Source organism: Condylura cristata, unplaced genomic scaffold (genome assembly GCF_000260355.1).
Source record: "Condylura cristata isolate star-nosed mole 26May11 unplaced genomic scaffold, ConCri1.0 scaffold00009, whole genome shotgun sequence".
In the NCBI taxonomy this organism is placed as follows: Eukaryota; Metazoa; Chordata; class Mammalia; order Eulipotyphla; family Talpidae; genus Condylura; species Condylura cristata.
This window is the reverse complement of record NW_004567110.1, coordinates 49,147,238-49,166,575: the sequence shown is the minus strand read 5'-3', so window position 1 is coordinate 49,166,575 and position 19,338 is coordinate 49,147,238. Positions and strand designations below refer to the sequence as shown.

At 35.8% G+C, this 19,338-nt stretch overlaps 1 protein-coding gene across 1 annotated transcript in view; it reads right to left on the bottom strand.

Moving 5' to 3' along the window:
* PDE7A (phosphodiesterase 7A) overlaps nucleotides 1-18,788 on the bottom strand; it is a 77,882-nt gene extending 59,094 nt beyond the window's left edge. Inside the window, exon 1 of the mRNA XM_004679836.2 lies at nucleotides 18,603-18,788. Within this exon, the coding sequence (XP_004679893.1) occupies nucleotides 18,603-18,740 (138 nt within the window). The 5' untranslated portion in view covers nucleotides 18,741-18,788. The remainder of the gene's footprint in view (nucleotides 1-18,602) is intronic.
* Nucleotides 18,789-19,338: the final 550 nt, after the last annotated feature.

Genomic DNA, 19,338 nt, shown 5'->3' with positions numbered 1-19,338 from the left:
GGTGGAAAAGCTTTCAGTTTTCACCATTGAGGATGTTAATTGTAGGTTTGTCACATGTGGCCTGTATTATGTTGAAGTATGCCTATGCCCAGTTTTTTTCAGGGTTTTTAATATAAATGGTTGTAAAATTTTATCAAATACCTCCTCAGCATCTACTGAAATGATTAGTTTTTAATTTTGCCTCTTATTGATGTAGTAAACTATCTTAATCAAGTTTGGTTGCTGAACATCCTGTGTCCCTGGAATAAATCCCATTTGGTCATGCTGTATAATCCTTTTGACTGCATTAGTGAATTTGGTTTGGTAGGAATTCTGAGGTAAGAATTTGTTGTTGCATCTATGTTCATTAGAAAAATTGGTATACAGTTTTTTTTGTGTGTGGTGTTCAAGATGATGTTGGTGTCATAAATGTATCTGAAAGTATTCCCTCTCAAAATTTTTGAAGACTTTTGGAAGGATACATGTTAGCTCACCTTTGTAGGCTTGGCAGAACTCATTCTTGAAACCCTCTGATGCTGACTTTCATTTTTTGAGGGAATTGGTTCTTCTCATTTTCCTTGCTTGTAATTGTTCTGTTCATACACACCTCTTACAAGCCCCTGAATTTGGTTTAACTTCTTTCACTTCTGATTCCATTTGAGATTTCTTTTTCATAAATCTAGTTTGTCTATTTTGTCAATTATGTCAAAGTACCAGCTTTTGTTTTCATTAATCTTTTGGACTGTCTTTTTTATTTCCATTTATTTCTGCTCTAATTTTCATTATTTTCTTTCCTGTACTGGAATTAGGAAAAGTTCAAATTCTTTAAGGTGGAAGGGAAGATCATTTGAGCTCTTTTTTCACATGGGCCCATACTACTATACTATATATACTACTATACTGTACTATTCCGTCTTAGTACTTGTACTATGCCCCACAGGTTCTATCCTCATTTTCATTTGTCTCCCAGTATTTTTTAATTTCTTCTTAATTTCCTCATTAATATAATAGTCATTTAGTGCAGTGTTGTTCAGTCTCCACATGTAAGAGGTTTTTCCTGCTTTTTGTGGTAGTCTCTTGATAAAACTGTGATCAGAGAATATCTTTGGTATGATTTCAACCTTCATGAATTTATTAATACTTGTTTTGTGACCCATTATGTAGTCAATCTTGGAGAATGTCCCCTGTGCATGTGAAAAGCATATGTATGCAGCTGGAGAGGATTATGCCATGTGAAATAAATCACAAGGACAAACCACCAGATGATGTCACCATCCATGAAATATAAAGAAAAAAAGTAACAGACAAAACCACTAAACTCTAGAAATTGGACAGAATTATAGTTACCAGAGGGAAAGGGTGAGAGTGACAAGCACATGGGGAGGGAACCCAATGGACTATGGTGGAGAATTAAAGGTGCTGTGGTGGTATGCTGTGGTGTGGTGTAAATATACATCTGTGAACTAATATCCCTAAATCATATATAGTGCTGAAACTATAGATAAAGAAATTCACTTTTATTTATAAGTCTGGAATTAAAGGGTTGTTTTTCTTTTTTTTCATCACTTAGTAGTCACTCTGAACCTGGACCGCGTTTACAGTCAAACATCTTAAGCCAGGAAAGCACTCATCTATGCCAGTGGATAATATGCACAGATACGGGAGCTCACCAGAAGCTCAGTCTTCAAGTTCAGTTCAGTTTTCAAGTTTGGTCCAGGTTTATCTGTCTAAAAAGCTCTTTCAAGTAGCTTCAGTGTATGCAGGCAACTTCAAGTTTAGTCAAAAGTATGTGAATACCTTAGGGTTTCACATGTCTTTTCTGTGCTTAAACAAAGCCTTTTCTAAGAATGTATTTGCCCCAAACAGTATTGTAATCCCAGACATATGGTTGGCTTCCTGTTGGTGGAACTTCCATGCCAAGCACTTTGGGACAGAATGAGGTTAAGTGTGAATAGCACCAAGGCAAAATGCCACAGATTTCCATTTTTTCTTACTCCAAGTTCAACAGCACAACATTTTCCAAAGTTTTATACAACTGGCCTTTATTCAATCACTTGAGCATGAAATAGCTACTTTAGAAAAGCAATATAAAAATAAAAATTCTATTAAAATGTTCATACTTTTTAGAACATTAATTCAAGTTCTGTAACAACCATCCTGAGGAAATCAGTCAAAATACAAAGAAAGTTGTATGCATGTAGTATTATGTTCCTACAAGGTTATTTCTCTCTTGTAGCTTGGAGTAGCCAGTGACTAAGTTCTCACCATGCAATGTGAACAGAAGAGATACCACAAGTCCCTTTCACTTCCTCAAAGTTCAACTGCTTCCTCTCTTTTCCCTCCCACAGGCTGAAGTATATAGATTGGTAGCAACTCACAGATATCCATGACAAAAGACCCTTTTATTACTTTATGGAATGGAATTGCTTCACAAGCCTGAATCTATTTCCACACCATAATATGACAATAAAATAAAATGTTATTTTATTATTGAGTAACTTACAAATTTAAAAAGTAATACATTCTATAAAAACTACATAATTACATGTATTCATCACAACTATCTTAAAATTATATGAAAATACAAAAATGCTACAGTTATATGATTATGAATAATTACTTTTTCAAATATTCAGTGATATGGTTTAATGATTTTGATACTATGAAAGTTGAAATTCTTGAATTGAGACTGAAATTCTTAAAAATTAATGAAAAATGGTTTTGAACCAGATTTAAGGAGTTTTATCCTAACATACTGGTTTAAAACATTGGACTTTCTGTACAGTGTTCTAAGTCCAAGGTGCCTAATCTGTAGTTGAACCAGTGTGTTGTATCATTATTGAATGAAGAATCATCTACTCATGTTTCTCATGAGTTTGCAGCCTTAACTAAATAATACTGGTTCACATAACTAAATTAATCTTTCTACTTTTTAAAAACACCTTATTTCCTTGTTTTTATTTCCTTGTTTCTTTGTCCTTTTTGTTAGTGTTTCTTAGAGACAACAGAGTGTCAGTGCAAGGGGATATATTAGAACTATATCCACAAAAAAACTTTATGCATTTTCTCATCCAAAAGCTTCCCTCAATCTAAAAATTTGTCATAAGTAGGAGGAGAGCAAATCCTACTAGGAAAAGCATTTTTAAAGGTCAAAGCTCCCACCTATTCACCCCCCCCCAAGAAATCAACAAACTAAAACAGCATAGCTCAATGAAAGTCAAACAAAACTGCTATTAAAAAAATCATTGTTCTCTCATATTTAAAACATAGGAGGATACTTTCAAACTGAAGAGGTATGAGATGGCATTGTGGGAAGGGGGGAAGGAAGGAGGAGAGTGAACAGAGCAGAAAGGAGGATGCTTAGTATGACTGAGCCACTGACACTCACTGTACATCCACTTTGTGTAAAGCACTGGGCTGAACATATCTAGATAAGCTGTGCCTACTCTTCAGGAATTCACAGACTATTCAAACATATTGAGGTTAGGACAGACTGGTGCACAAGGTCAGCTGTTACAACAGAATTAATACTGGGCTAAATCTTCCAGGCTTAAAATCAGAGCTGGTTAACAAAATCAAATAAATGAGACAAAAAAACAACAACTATTATTATGTGGATTCAAGAGTCAAGAGATGTTATGAATTAATGGGAGTCTAAATATTCCAAGAACCTTCTGCAGTGTTATATACCATTTCTGCATGAGCTTTTTGTGTGAGTGTGAAAGAATTCAGTTATCAACAGATTATCTGAGGTAGAGGTCTCCAAATGTTTAAAGCATTTTAAAATTAATTTTATACATATATGTATTCTATGAAACAAAATAATGATCTCAAACAGTAAGCTTAAAATTATAAATTAAAGCTCTCAAAATTTATTTTTATATCTTCAATGTTTCTCTTATACACCACTTGAATCCTTCCCTAAGGCAGCCAAACATAAAATATATATATTAAAAATCACTCCTGGTGGCCTTCTCTGGTGGCGCAGTGGGTTAAAGCACTGCACTAAGAAGCTAAAGCCACTTCCGCATGATTTCGATTCCCGCCTGCTCCAGAGGTGACCACATGGCGTGGCAGACCTCTCCTGACCCACTCGCTGCTCCCCTCAGCAGTGTACTTCGTGGATCTGCCTGTTCTGCTCCCCACTCTGTCTCTGGTGAAGCCTCTCGCCGCCCCTGAGCCTCTGGCCTGTACCCCAGTTCTGTATGCACAAATAAATAAATCTTTAAAAAAAAAAAATCACTACTGGTGGCAAAAATGAAGGTAAGAAAAATTTAAACAACATAATTAAAACTATACCTCAAATAGAACATAGCTAAGACCAATCATAAAAATTCTTGAAGTCACTTCCATGAATTTTTTTCTCTGAAAATAAATTTGGGATATTTTTATTGTGAAACAAAGAAAAATGAAAAATGATGATTCTACACATTTAATGTAACTTGTTTTGGTTTTATCTTTAAATTGCCCTCTTTTATGTTAATACTATATGCCACAAAAAATGTTTGTAAGGCAAATATTCTCCCTAAAAATTTAAGGATTTTAGAAAAGCTATATAAAATGGGTCCTATTTTCCATGTTTCCTAGTATAAAATTTAAATTATGATAAAATTTACAATAGTTATACCCATGTGTTAAAGAGATATTACTTACTAGATAAGGTAACATCATGTTATTAACAATAAGGCCCCCCAAAAGAAGTTTGCTACAAATACGACAAAGTAGCTGATAATGACTATTATACAACATTTCAAAAGTTGATTTAAAATTTACTTGGATGTCAACAGAATAGAAAAGGGATACAGACAAATCATAGAAGATAGATCATTTATACAAATTTCAAGTTTAAGACTAAAACTGGAGTATCCACATCAAAATGGAAACTAAAAATTGTCCAAGTATAGACATTCACATGCTGTTCATGGAAATATAAAACTTGTATCACCTTTCTAGAAAGAAATTTGACAACATGCTTTAATCTAGTAATTACATTAGGAAATTATTTCAAAATTTACAGAAAGATTTATGCATAAAGATAACATCACTATATTTTCTGCACAAGAAAAATACTGAATGAAAATGTTCTAAAATTTAATAGTGCTTATCATTGGATGATAAAGCCATGGATGGTGTTCTTTTCTTTTTTGGATATTTTTGTATATTCCAAGTATTTTATAACAAGCATATATTAACTTTCATCCAAAAATAAAATTCAAGTTACTTGTTAAAATTCCTTTTAACAAATATCACCATTCTTCTTATAGAAACAAGTAATAATTGTTTGCTATTTCTATTCCAAATACAGGGCTCCTATTCTAATTCTGGAATTTTTACTTCCCACTCACCAAAAACACCAGCCCCCGCAACGGCACTCTCATTAGAAAGATATGTTAAATTAAATCCTAGAAACACTATTTACAGCTATGTTACTTTGGGCAACTATTCTTAATCTCAGTGCATCCTTAAATAAGATATACATAAATTTAGAGACTGAGATAGTTCCAATAGCCCAGAACAGTTCAGAGAGTATTATATAAAGATAGAGGTGCAATTTAGAAGGGAGAGAGTAGGTGGGATTCTAAAATTGAAATACTAAGAATACAATTTGGGATTCAACCCAAAGAACATTACTGTGACATATGATCTGACATGGTATACCAGAGACTAAGAGTACATTTTTCTTCGTTCTTCTGTACTGAACACCCTATGCATGGTACATCGGGGACACATGGGAGAAAAGGGTATGAAAGATCCCTGTTTCTTGATCATGCTGTCTACAATGGCAGAGGTGGGAATTACAATGGCAGAGGTGGGAATAAGGTGGGGGTGGAAGCTTGGCAGACAGCGAAGAGTGTTGTGTGCCATAAATAAAATAAAATAATAGGGCAAATAGGAGGAGGGCTGCAATTTTAAATCAGGTGGTCAAAGAACGTTTCTCTGCAGAGTGGGCTAAGACTGAAAGGATCAGAAGCTATGAAAGGTCTGGTATCTAAGGGCCCAAAAAGAACAAAATAAATGATTAGAAACCAACCTGGCAGGCTCACAAGACAGCACTGTGACCACTGGAAAATGATCCTGAAAAGTTAACAGGGATTAGATTATATGGAGTCATATCATGAAAAGGAGTTTGGATTTTATTTTCACTGTGATAGGAACCCACTGGTGTTTTCAGCAGACTGAACTTTAAAGATTACTTCTAACTATGGAAAGAGAATTCTGGTGACAGGATGCTATTCTTGCTGGCCAAACATGCCATCAAATAGGTACAACTAATAGTATCTATCCGTGGTAGCAGAATCCAGTAAAATTTCCAGAGGCTGATTTTGGCCCTCTCAAAATAAGTACAATGGTCTCTTTGTAAAATCTCCCCTGATTCTCCAAGCTGCACTGTGCCATATCTGAACTTCACACACTATTCTAGTGTGCACATGTATAAAATATATTCAAATTATGAATTTACATAGCTTTTTTTCCTACCAGACAAAGTACTAAAGACGAAGACAGGAAACATGTCTTATTATCATATACCTAGCAAAGTGTCTGACACATAGAAACTACTCAGTGAATGTCTTTGATTCAAAAAATAAACAAACACATCTAAAACAATCAAAGCCACTTGTATTCTTAGTGTTGCTGGAAGAAACATGTAAAATGGCTTAAATCAACAGAATTGTACATTTCAGTTGCGGAGAAGTCTGAAATTGAGGTGTCTTGGAGCCATTATCCTTAAGTAAGGGTGAACCCTTCCTAGCCTTTTAGTAGTTTCTATGTATCCCTGCACTTGCTGGTATTCTTGGCTTGAAAATGTATCCTTTACTCCATAGGGCCTTCTTCCTTGCGCTTTTGGGTCTCTATGTTCTGCTCTTGTTCTTATAAAGACATTAATCATTGATTTTAGGGTCTGTCCAAATTCCATATGACCTCATGTTGATTACATCTGCAAAGATCTTAATTCCAAATAAGGTCACATTCTGATGTTCCAAGAAGATATCTTTTGTAGTGACAGTATTCAACACACTATACTATTAAATATCATAATGGATTGCTTTATAAAGCAGTAATCTTCTCATTCTAAAAATGTTCAAGCAAAGACTGAACAGCCAAAATCATTATGTTCAAAAGAATAAGATTTCTAATTTGCCTTTGTGTCTTTTAACCCCTCCGATTTTAATTTACTCATCTGTATGTTTAGTGGACTAATTTTTACAGTCTCTTTTAACATTCAGTGTTCTGTCTGATAAACTTCTGAGGACTTTTTATATTTTATAAATATACTATGCTGAGAGATCCTTATATTTTTTTTTAAAGATTTATTTATTTATACATACAGAACTGGGGTACAGGCCAGAGGAGCAGGGGTGGTGAGAGGCTTCACCAGAGACAGAGATCCTTATATTTTAGCAAATTACAGTGGAAAGCTTATCCTCTCAGCTCTGAAATAGGCAAAATATTTTTTGTAAACCATCCACCACCAGGCTCGTTTAAATTATTTCATTAAAACAGAGTATATTGGCCTCCCTGATGGCATAACAGGTTAGGATGCAGCACTGCAAGCTAGGCGCAGCTGCTTCAGTGCAAGATGGATCCCAAGGCCCGGAGGTGATCCACATGGTGTGGCAGCACTCTACTGCCTTGCCCGCTGCTCCCTCAGCAGTGTCTTCCTCAATCTGCCTGTTCTATTTCCCACTCTATATCTGGTGAATCCTCTCATGGCCTCTGCACCTCTGGCTTGTACCCGAATTCTATATGCATAAGTAAATAAATAAATCTTTAAAAAAAGAGTAATATCCTTCCTTATATCAAACCATTTACTACACTTCTATTTCAATAAATAATTTTGAATACCAACTATGTGCTGTGAATAATCCATTTCTGGTTCACCATCTTTTACTAATCATTTATTAATTTCTTCAAAATTTTAAAACTCTACTTAAAAATACTCTTATAAACAGGAGTCATTTTTTAAAATGGGAAGAATTTAAAAAAACAGCTTTATTGATTTTCCTGAATAGATATATTTTGTTTTAAAAAAAAGTCACAAAAGTATAAGGAAAGTAAAGTTTATCATAAACTCCCCTGCCCAACATAGTCACTGTTAACACTCTGTGAGCAACTTTCCAGACTTGTATTTCTCCATCAGTATATAAAAATCCTCCATATTTTTATGCACAATACAGATATGAAACAGATGTAGAAAATTGCATTAACAGGTTAATGTACATTTAACTATATTACATGCCATTTTACAACTAGTTTTTCCCCAAAATTGTTATGTACCCCTTTCCAAGGCAAATATTGACATATGGCATCATTTTATTGGATAATTTTATGCCAAATTAAAATCCCATGATTTAATCAACCCTCCCCAGGTGGGTTACTCTCTCCAGATGGCTGGAGAACTGGTACTGGCAAGGGATAATAGAAGGGAACCAGGACAGTTAGGAAGTGAGGGTGGTCTCCAGTGACTTTCTGGGGCTCACTCTTACTATTGTGCTGTAGATACCTCAGTGGTGTGGTGAGGGTATTCAGTGAGGCCCTTCTCTAGGCCAACTCCTTATTCTACATATTTCACATTATCTTCTGTCTACCTCAAGTTCTAGAATATATAAACAGAGAGAGAGTAGAGAGAGTTAAAGAGGTCAAGAGTGAAAGTGAGTGTATATGAGTGTATGGGGACGCACAACGTGCACATCCATAAGTGTTTAGAACACTACTGTTAGCTACAACAAACCACATCTATGGACATGGGTCTTCAAATCTGCCTTTTCCTACTGACTAGGACCCCAGCTTTTCTATCTGAGACTTAAACCAGTTATTGTTAATGCACCCATACTCCTACAGTTCTCTAATCGAGCACCCTCTGTCAATGCCAATTCTGTGTACCCCCTTATCCACTGCACTGCTGTGTCTCTAAAGTACCTGCTATGGGTAGTGCCCCTGAGTCAACAGTTGCAAGGCCTTCCCCAAGTCAATCACCCTTCCTTCTCACTCTTGTGAATACAAGATCAGTTAAAGCTTTCCTACCCCTTTCCCAGCAGTTGCTTCTCTTCTATGCTCTGGTCTTCAGTTCATGCTTCAGAGTTAACTTTGTTTTTGCTACAATTTAGTTTTTAACTAGCTAGAGGCAGCACCTTCACTCTGCTACCATCTTGCCAAACTCTCCAAATGCTGAAGATTGTTTATGTAAATATAAATATATGCAAATTTTTGCTATTACCCATTTGGAAAATCCCAGTCCTACAAAAAGGGTAGTAGTGATCACATTTGAAATTTTGATGTATAAAGACATTATCCTCACAAGTGGTTGAATCAGGTGACAGTTCCAACTCATATGTAAGAATCCCATTTTTTTCACATCCTGCTAACACTGTAGTTTTATTAGTCTTTGTCAATATGAAGGCATGTTTCCTTCTCCCAGAAGTCTTTTTACATTCCCTTGTTACTAGCAAAGTTGAACTTATTTCCGTACATTTGTGTCTTCTGCCAATTTGTTAATGAGTAGTCTTTCTCTTTCTTATAACCCTTGTATCACCCTACTAAAGAATTCTGCAGGAGTAAAGTAAGGATATATTCTCTCACTCTTTTCATTATCATAGTGGCAGTCCCAGTTAACACAGAAGACAAGAAAACAAAGAAAAAAAGATATACAGATTGAAAAGAAAAATATAAAACTATTTGTTTACAGATGGCATTAATCTATATGGAAAAACTGAAAGATTCTACAAATAAAAAACTTCCTGGAACTAGTAAACAATATGACAAGGTTGAGAAATATAAGGTAAACATACAAATGTCAATCATTTTCCTATTCCCAGTAAAGAACAAGTGAAATTTAAATTAAAAAGAATACCATATATTTTAACATTTCAAAACCAAGTATTTAGGAAAGTTCAATGTTATCAAAATGTTAGTTCTTTCTAACTTGATCTGCAGACACAATGCAATAGCAATCAAAGTAGCAACAAGCTAACCTGTGAATCAATGAACTGATTCTAAAGTTTAGATGGAAAGGCAAAAAACCCAGAATAAACAACTCAGTGTTAAAGGGAGAACACAGAAGTATGACAAAACCCAGCCTCCAGGCTAAACATAAAGCTAGAGTGATCTAGACAATGTGGTATGAGCAAAAAGGAGAAACAAAAGAATAGAGATCCCAAAAACAGACTCACAGAAAAGAAACAATTACTTGATTTTTGACAACAAAACAAGGCAATGCTATAGTGTAAAGGATTCTTCAACAAAATGCTGCTGGAACAACTTTACTACCATTTGTATGTACGTCCAACATATAAAAATTGAATCTAGACACAAACCTTAACACCCTTTACCAAAAATAATCATAAATAGATCATAAACCTAAAAAGAAAATATATAACAATAAAACTACTAGAAGGAAACATAGGGAACAGATAATCTTGGTTTTAGGTACAAACACCAAAGGAAAAGTACATGAAAAACTAGATAAGCAGGACTTCAATAAAAGTTAAAACTTATGCTCTGCAAAGGACAATGAGAAGATAAGCCCTGAGCTGGGAGACAGACACATCTGATAAAGGGCTATCACCCAAAACATACAAAGAACTCTTAATATTCAACAATAAAAAAATAATTTAAAAATGAGTCAAAAACCTTAAAAAAAAATGAGTCAAAAACCTTAACAGATATCTTATGAAAAAAGATATACAGATAGTAAACAAACATGAAAAGATGATTCACATTCTATATCATTAGGAAAATGTAAATTAAAATGGCTTAGGTTAAGAATACTGACAACACCAAATACTGGTGAGGGTATAATACACCAGGAATTCTCATTTTTTTATTGGTGGAAATGCAAAATGGTATAGTCACTTTGCAAGAAAGTTTGAAAGTTTCTTATATAATTAAACATACTTATTGCCATATGAACCTCCAGTTACTCTGTTTTAGTATTTACTCAAGAGTTAAAAACTTAGGTTAATAACCAACCACTAAATTTACGAATGACATTTCTCAAAGTTTTTATTATTCAGGTAAAAAAGGAAGAATAAATGCAGTACCCTATCTTTCCTAATAATATTTAAAAGTTGATAAAATAATTGAAAAAAATCAGCCCCATCCATCTCGTTGCAAATGCATTTCTAAAAATTTTACTGTTACTTGCAACTTACAGTTCCTGTAAGTTAAGAGGAACTGTGTACGGGATATTGTTATGTTGATAATTCAGTACAAAATTAATTTGATAAAGCCTGATAGACACAGGAAACCTTAAGATATCTTCCAGTATAACTGTTTTTGTACAGAACTCAGAAGAACTGATGACTAAAATATAGCATCTACTACTAAATGCATAAATGAATTTACTTTTTTTTTTGCAGAAAACCATGATAACATGCTTTCAGGTATAAAAGAACGCATATAATAATAATATCCATGTAGGGGAAATAGACTGCAAATAAAAGTTCAAGGAGAAAAATAAAAGAATTTCCTAAATTCTAACATAAAAAGCTTACTCATATATTTTAAAAAGGATGACTGGTTTTATCAAATTGTTAAAATTTCTCTGGAAATATTTAAAATCATGATATACCCAATATACTAAGCCTTATTTAAATTTAGAGGGAAAAAATATAGAGAAACTGAACAAAGCATCAGGAAAAAGACAAAACTTACAGGCAAACCATGATGTAAGGCACAGGGTGGAGATGTCAAAAAGGGGAAGCACACAAGGGACTATAGTGATTACACATAAGGGAAGACATCAGATATTGTACAAAAATGAACAACGATGTAAATAAATAATAAAAAATAAATTTAGAGGGTAAACTCTGGATGTAAGAAAAAGTGAGCACACACTTGAAAGTCCTATAGTAAAAGTCAGAATAGATCATGAGGCTAAATGTGTCCAGTTTCTTCAGTCACATATCACACAGTGTGGTTTCAAATCATCTCATCACCCTGCTCACCATCTCCTGAGTATGACTGAGCTTAGTCATGTCTTCCTAGAATGTGTCATCCTGAACAAATACTCCACACATTATTTGAAAAGACTGGAATAAAGTGTTTTAACTTCAAGTAATCCTGTCAAGTCATCAGATTTGTTTTCCTTATCCAGATCTATGAGCCAAAAAAACTATAATCCATAAACTTACACTATCACCTATATTTCTACCCTAACAGGCAAGCAGGCCGGTTAAAAGTGAGGGTATACAAGATGATAGAACCTTTTTGATGTTTTAGTGTTATTTCATACAAGTAATTTAATATCTCCATGCTCAATTTACTCCTTGGTAATACACAGGAGTAACAGCATTTACTTCACAGAGTTTTTGTAAAGAGTAAAAATATTAATTACAGTATCTGACACATAGAGGGTATGCAAATAAATGGAAACAAGAAATAATAACTTGAGCAAGACCACTTGTTGCACCATTTGCAAAGCTCATGGTCCTGAGTTTGGTTTGCTCAAAACTCTGAGAATTAAAAAGGGTTTTCTAAAATTAGTTATACAAGTTACTTTCTTTCCCAAATCCTGCCCTGCATTGCCTTCCTCCTTTCTCCTGGTAGCCATCATCGGCAGATAATGAACAGCCATCCCTACCAGCAGGTGGAGACATGGAGCAGTGATCGCAAATAACTAGTGAAATTTTTAAGCAAGAGAAGCTTCTGATGTCAACCACAACATCCGTGGCACAGGTCCATAAGGAAGGGTATTGGGCAACACTCAAAACAAAGTCCTGCCTGCTTAGGATACTCATCTACAAGCTTAGTTGTTCCTTTTCTCATACTGATCTTATGAACATATACATCTGAATACAAATATGCAAAAGTTATTGCTTATTTCCAATTAACCTTTTGAAAAGCATATTTGGACATAATATAAAATTCAACAAAGTATTTTGCTTTTAGACAAGAACAGGGATTTTAAAAGGGTAAAACAAGCACTCAATTTTCTCTCAATTGAAATTAATCAATGAAAATTCATAGCTAAAATTTTTAAGTTGTTTTTAAATTAGAAGGGTTTTCTGGTATGTCAATGAGAACATATGAATGTTCAGATATGAATAAAGATCTTTAGTTCAGAGACTTCTAACAATATTAGCAACAGATTTTATACAGACAAACAAATATGACACACAATCTTTGCTACAGAAAAAAAATTAAATTCCTTATAAGTATGTGCCTGTAATGAGGCTTCCTAATCACCTAAATTTCCTAGGTACATTTGGTGCAACTTAATGACAATTAATGATTCCAGACAAAAACAGTAATTAAACTAAGCTTTGTCCACTTCCCCTTTCTTTTGTTTCTCTCTCCCCAAACTCATCCCCATATTTATCCCCAGAAAAGAACTCAATTCTCTAGAACTGTTCTGATTTCTTTTGGAAAGAAAAGAGAATAAAGAATAGAAGTTTACAGTAAAATATTAGTGACAGTCTTTTGAACAAACTGCCTCAAAGAGAATGGATACACTCCCTCTTTCTACCCCAAGTGAGCTCCCAAGCTTCCTAACTCCAGTAAAGAGCTTAATAATTTACCTCTTGTGGGATATTTGTATTTTTAAAAAAGGATTCTTGAGTAGTGTGTAAAATTGGTGGAACTCTAGGCACAGCAACAAAACACCAAATTCTGAATGTAAGTCTTAAATCCCACATTATCATGTCCCATAGACTAACAATATTCCTAGTGACCATGTATAAATTAAAAATTCGAACAATTTACTCATCAATCAGAACTATACTGCAAATATACTATAAATTTACATTAATATTCTGTTTGCGTATATATTTAAAGTATTACATAAATACATTACTAGTTCAGAATATCAAAATATGGAAATAATAAATTTAAATAAAAGTATGAGACAATTCTGAAAATAGAAAAAAAAATGAAACCATGGTCCCAACAAAACAGATTCTTCAGCAGTGGGCTGGGAGCCAGGTATCACAAGAGAACCACTCCCTGGGGGTACCCCACAGAATTTTCACACTAGCCTCTATAATTTGGCGTAATGTACCTTTGCAAACTGCTTTAAATATGTAACGACCCTCATAAATGTACACAGGCTAACCAAATGAAACTTCACAAAAGAGGAAATATAAATGTACAAAAACACTTCAGAAAATTACTCTTGAATATTGCAAATCAAAATTCAGAGTATCACTCTGCAACTACTAAAGTCGTAAAACTTATGTAAATGTTTATGAAATTCTTACAAAAACATGTTATTTTTCTAATAGATGATTATTTCTAGTATATGACTAGACATGTAAGATCATTTATCCTGGTGTTGATAAAAGATAGAGCCTTCTGAGAAAAACCAAAAAATGTTCTTAGCTTTTGATTCAACATTGTGATTTCTAAAGACTTAACAAACATGTATGAAGATATTAATGAAGGTTTGCACACTATTGCAAACACCTGAAATGTTCAACTGGATGAATATATTGCTGATAGATCATTACTGCTAACATCATTAAAACTACACATCTGCTCTGATAACACAGCAGTCACTAAACATATGACTACTAAATGAAATTGAATTAAATTCAGTTCTTCAGTCAAACAAACATTTCACCTCATTCACCTAATGACTACTATTCTGGATACTGAGAACATTCTATTATAACAAAAAGCTCTATTGGATAGTGATGACAGACATAGCTATCTGAGCCATTTTCCTCTTCCACCTATATGCACCCATTTATCTAGAAACACCTACTTAACTTTCAGGCCTCAATTTAAATCTCGCCTGTTATATAAAGCTTTCCAAATTTATCAAAAAAAAATTTAATTGTGCCTTCCTTTAGCCTCACCTAGATCTATGTTGGTAACTCCCATACAAAATTTACATCACATTTAATCAGGCCATTTCTCCCACCCACCACAAAACCTAGACACTTCTTGAAGAAGGAACCAATGTTTATCCATGGAGTTTTGAACTATCCTGGCACACACAGGACCTTGATAATTTGTCACACACGAAGAACTCCTCTGAAGAGAAAAAAGATGTAAACTATGATTACAATTGAAAATGTTTAAGAAAGGTAATGAATCAAAGAAAAACTTGGCAAGTTAGCAGGCGCACAAGTGATTTTTTTTTAACTAATTATTTACATTTTCTCAGCACCTAACACAAGGAACCTCATTCACAGAAGGTGTTCAGTAAATATTTGAGGAATAGTTTCTGTATTTAAAAAAAAAAAAAAAAAGACACCAATAGGAGCCCTAATGCAAACTATGGACTAAGGATGATAATGCTTAGATGTAAGGATGATATGTCAACGTAAGTTTAGCAACAATACAATGTACCAACCTGGTGGTTGGTCTTGATATGGGGGGAGATAATGTACATTTGAGGATCAGGGAGTACTAGGGGAAATTCTGTATCTTCCACTTAACTGTGCTGTGAACATGTAACATCTCAGTAAGTGTCTATAATTACATGTTAGATCCTAATATTTTGTTCAATTAATAAGATGTACCATTATATTATTTAAAAAATTAAAATTTAAATTTCTAGCCCAGAGTTTCCATTGCATTGGAACTCTGACCCAAATAATCCCAGGTACAATGCTTTGGTGTACATAAATACACTGATTCATTCCACACTTACTGAGCACCTATCTGTGCAAAGCACTGTAAACACAGTGATAAACAAGAAAATTGTTGCTCTCATAAGATTTTTTCCAATAAAACTTTATTATACAGGATAAATCTTCCAACTTAGCTATCAACAATAGATATCCTAAAATGGGAAAACATGGTTATCCTTATTTTTCAAATAACTTGAAAAAATCTCATATTAATCATTTGAAATAGAAGTTTGCCACCTGTTCAAAACAAAAGGTTAATGCTTCATTAATTGGTATTCTTGGGAAAGGTGGTGTTCCACATAAATGAATTTTCCAGATAACTCATACTAGTCCATTTAATCACTAATACTTAAAAACTGTTTGGCATTTAAAAAAAAATCTTTGAAACTATATTCTAGTAATTTAAAAATCATTTTGACTAATAATTATTGTGTTATACAACACTCAATCTCCTACACTATATGTCCCCAGGGTACCTTTATATAAGTTCATTGCTTTGAAGAGGTTTTCTTCTGATGCCTGGCTTTTGGTATGTTAGTAAGCTGTCAACCTTTGCTACCAGCAAGACAACCTAATTCTAGCAATATCCCATCCCCCTCCAAATTTACTGCTATCTGGGCAGCAAAGTTTGTCAAAATTTTGCCTAAAACACAAAGATCTACAAATCTATTTTTGTTGCTCAATGTCCTCTGCTCATTTCCTGAATCTGAAAGTCTGAACTTCTAAGTTCCAAATCAAGTTTTGGATAAATGAGTTACTGCTATATCTTGATAAAAATCCTTGAAATGTTTTTTTCATATTTAAAACTTCAAATTTCATATTTGACTCATGCAACAAATACTTTTAAGTATCAACTATGAGCCAGGCTCTAATGTTGTGGTAAAAACTGAGGATTGAATAGTTTGCTAGCTTTGAACATACTGTAAAAGAGTAAAACTCTAATTAAAAAACTTCTATTAAATGACCATATAAAATGTTTCAATCTTTTAAATGAAACTATAAAACCCTCTAAACTTTTTATGTTATTTCTATAGTATTCAGCTCAGGAGCCAAAGATGAAAAAATCAAGGGTAAAGAAAAAAAATATTTTATAGCGCTCTGAATAGGATTCCAAGATTTTCTACTTTTTTTTTTCCTACTACAAATTCCTATGTTCCTGTGTATCCCTAAGGAAATCACTAAAAATATATGCTTTATTATCAAATGAAGCACAGTCTTGATAATGATAAATATACCCATTTCAGCATCCTGGTGAGTTTACAGTCACTTCAATATTGAGCAATGTTAGTTTAGGAAAATTTCTGTCCACATTTTTAGACTTTGGGGCATAGGAATTTTTAAGTTTCAAGTTTTGGTAAAATATTTTCTTTACCTGCCACAATCCTAATTTTAAAATTCCATTACCCAGTTAAATCTAAGACTAGGAAATAAGTCAAGGACTGAGGTTTAAAATTGGACTCTGTGGATTAATTAAGACATCAGGTAAAACCCCTGGCATCATCAGCCTTACTTGTTTTAGTTCCCTAAGAGTCTCCCTTCTCATTCATTTTCTCCTTAGGGAGCACAAGGCACTTTTATTCATATTTTATAATTTTATAAATGATTAGTAACTGACTTTATTAGATTGAATTAGAAGTCATATGACCTCTGATATGAAAAGGTAAAATACTGTTTAGAGGTGAAAAAAGTTGCTACCATTAAAAACCTTTAATTACTGCCATCAAAAATCATTTTCAGCAATACACTGTGTTCTCAACATTAATCTAGAACCTGAAAATGCTTTAAGCAAGACTAGAAGGTCAGATCACAGACTAAACTTTCAAAATAACAATGTGATACTATTTAAAATGTTACTTAATGTTACAGTAATTTTTTAGGAGCCTGGCTGCCCTCATTAGCATAAACCACATATACTGGCAAATATTTTAAATAAAAACAATTCAGTAAGAAACCCAAATAAAGATCCTGCTCCCTCTACAAACAAATGGGGGAAAAGAAGTAAATGACAAATATTTACTGGACACGCCTATCACTAAGTAAAATCTCTACCACATGCTATTCCACGCTACCTGCTTAAGAAAAAAAAAAAGATTCCACTTAAGGAATTAAAACAATGAAAGAAAGCACACTCCAATAAAGGATAATAATAACTAACAATAGGAAATATATATACATATATGAATAAAAAAAGTGATCATGAATTTGTAACATTCTGGGAACAGAAACTGAGGGTAATCAGCTCATATGTAAGTAAAAAATTCTTTTCATCTCCCTATTTAAAATCTGGCAGAACTGAGTTGGGCCAACAGCATCATCACAGAAAGAGGAGAAATTCTCAGGAGCAACCGGTATTGGACCATTCAAAACAAAGTCTTCCTGTAAATGCTCATCAGGAGTTTCTCTCCTAAAACCTTCTTATCAAATTAAAAACAAAACTGATTCCTGATTATTAAGTTTGAAAAAACCTAAGCTTCAGGGAAGCACTCTTGATTCCCGTTCCTCTCACGTACGGTCCATCTACAGAAAGAGGACGGTAGAGAACAGCAGCGGGGCATCTCGGCCTATTGTTTGGAGAACCACAGGACCAACAGAGCACCGCGGGGTGCGCAGGAGCTGGGGGTGGCTAGGCGCGAATCCCGCACAGGTGTGTGTTTGGGGGTAAATGGGGGAAGCAGGTGTGCCCGGGGCCACAACTAAGTAGAAGAGGCCCAACTTGGCAGAAGGAGACAATGAGAAAGGAAGAGTCTTTCCTGTAGATTTAACCGATGAACACCGAGGGGTGCAGTCTGGGGGAGGGTTCGAAGGGCTTCCACAGCCCACCTGGGCGGAGGTGTGAGGAGGCCGGGTGGTTGAGGGTGTATAGACCCCAAGATAAAAGAAAAGGCTCTTGAATCGAGGGGACAACCTAGAAATGCCAAAAACAATGAACAATGCTGCGTCTGGGGTGAACTTCGAGGACGGGAGGTGTCCTCGAAGCGGTAGGCTGGTGGAAAGAGGGAAACAAAAAGAAAGAAGCCCCCAAGTGTGGGCCCGGACGGCGGCAATTACCTGCGAGAGTTGTCGGGGATTGGGGCAGCCGAAGAGAGCGGAGCTGGAGCTGAAGCTGATAGCTCCTCGGCGACTGAGGACGTGCTGGGGGACCGGCCTGTCCAGGGGCAGCACCGGCAGCTGGTAGCATACTTCCATTGAATACACCCGCCCTGACCCCGCGCGGCGCCCGCCCTGCCGCGGCCGCCGGCCCCTGCACTGGGAGGGGGCCGCGGCTCGGGGGCGCCGGGCCGAAGCAGGGGCAGGACTGGCGGGCGTCGACCCCGGGCCGGGAAGCCGCGCTCACGCGTTCCCCACCTCACCACTCCGCCTCGGTTGCAGGCGGCGGGAAGGAGCAGCGGCGGCCGCGGCTACAGTTACGAGGAACCGCGCGCGCCCGGCTCCGGGGTGCAAGCCGGAGCAGCACAGGCAGAGCCGACGGGGAACCCCGCCGCCCCAGGGCTCCTCGGCCGGGAGAAGCGGGTCTGGGGATAGCAGAGCCGGTGGGGAGTAAGGACAGGAAAACAGTGCTGGAAAAGACGGCTGGAGTCTACGGCGAGCCCCAAGGCGCGCGGGACTTCCAGACCAGTGACCAGCTCGGGTCGCCGCAGCCGTCCTGCCCCTCCCCTACCCCGGAGCCTGACTTCACTCCGCAGCCGGCGCTAGCCCGGCGTAATTCACACTTTGCAGCCGCGGACCCTGCGCCAACCACGGCCGCCGCCACCGTGACGTCACGACGCCGCGCCGCAGGCCCCGC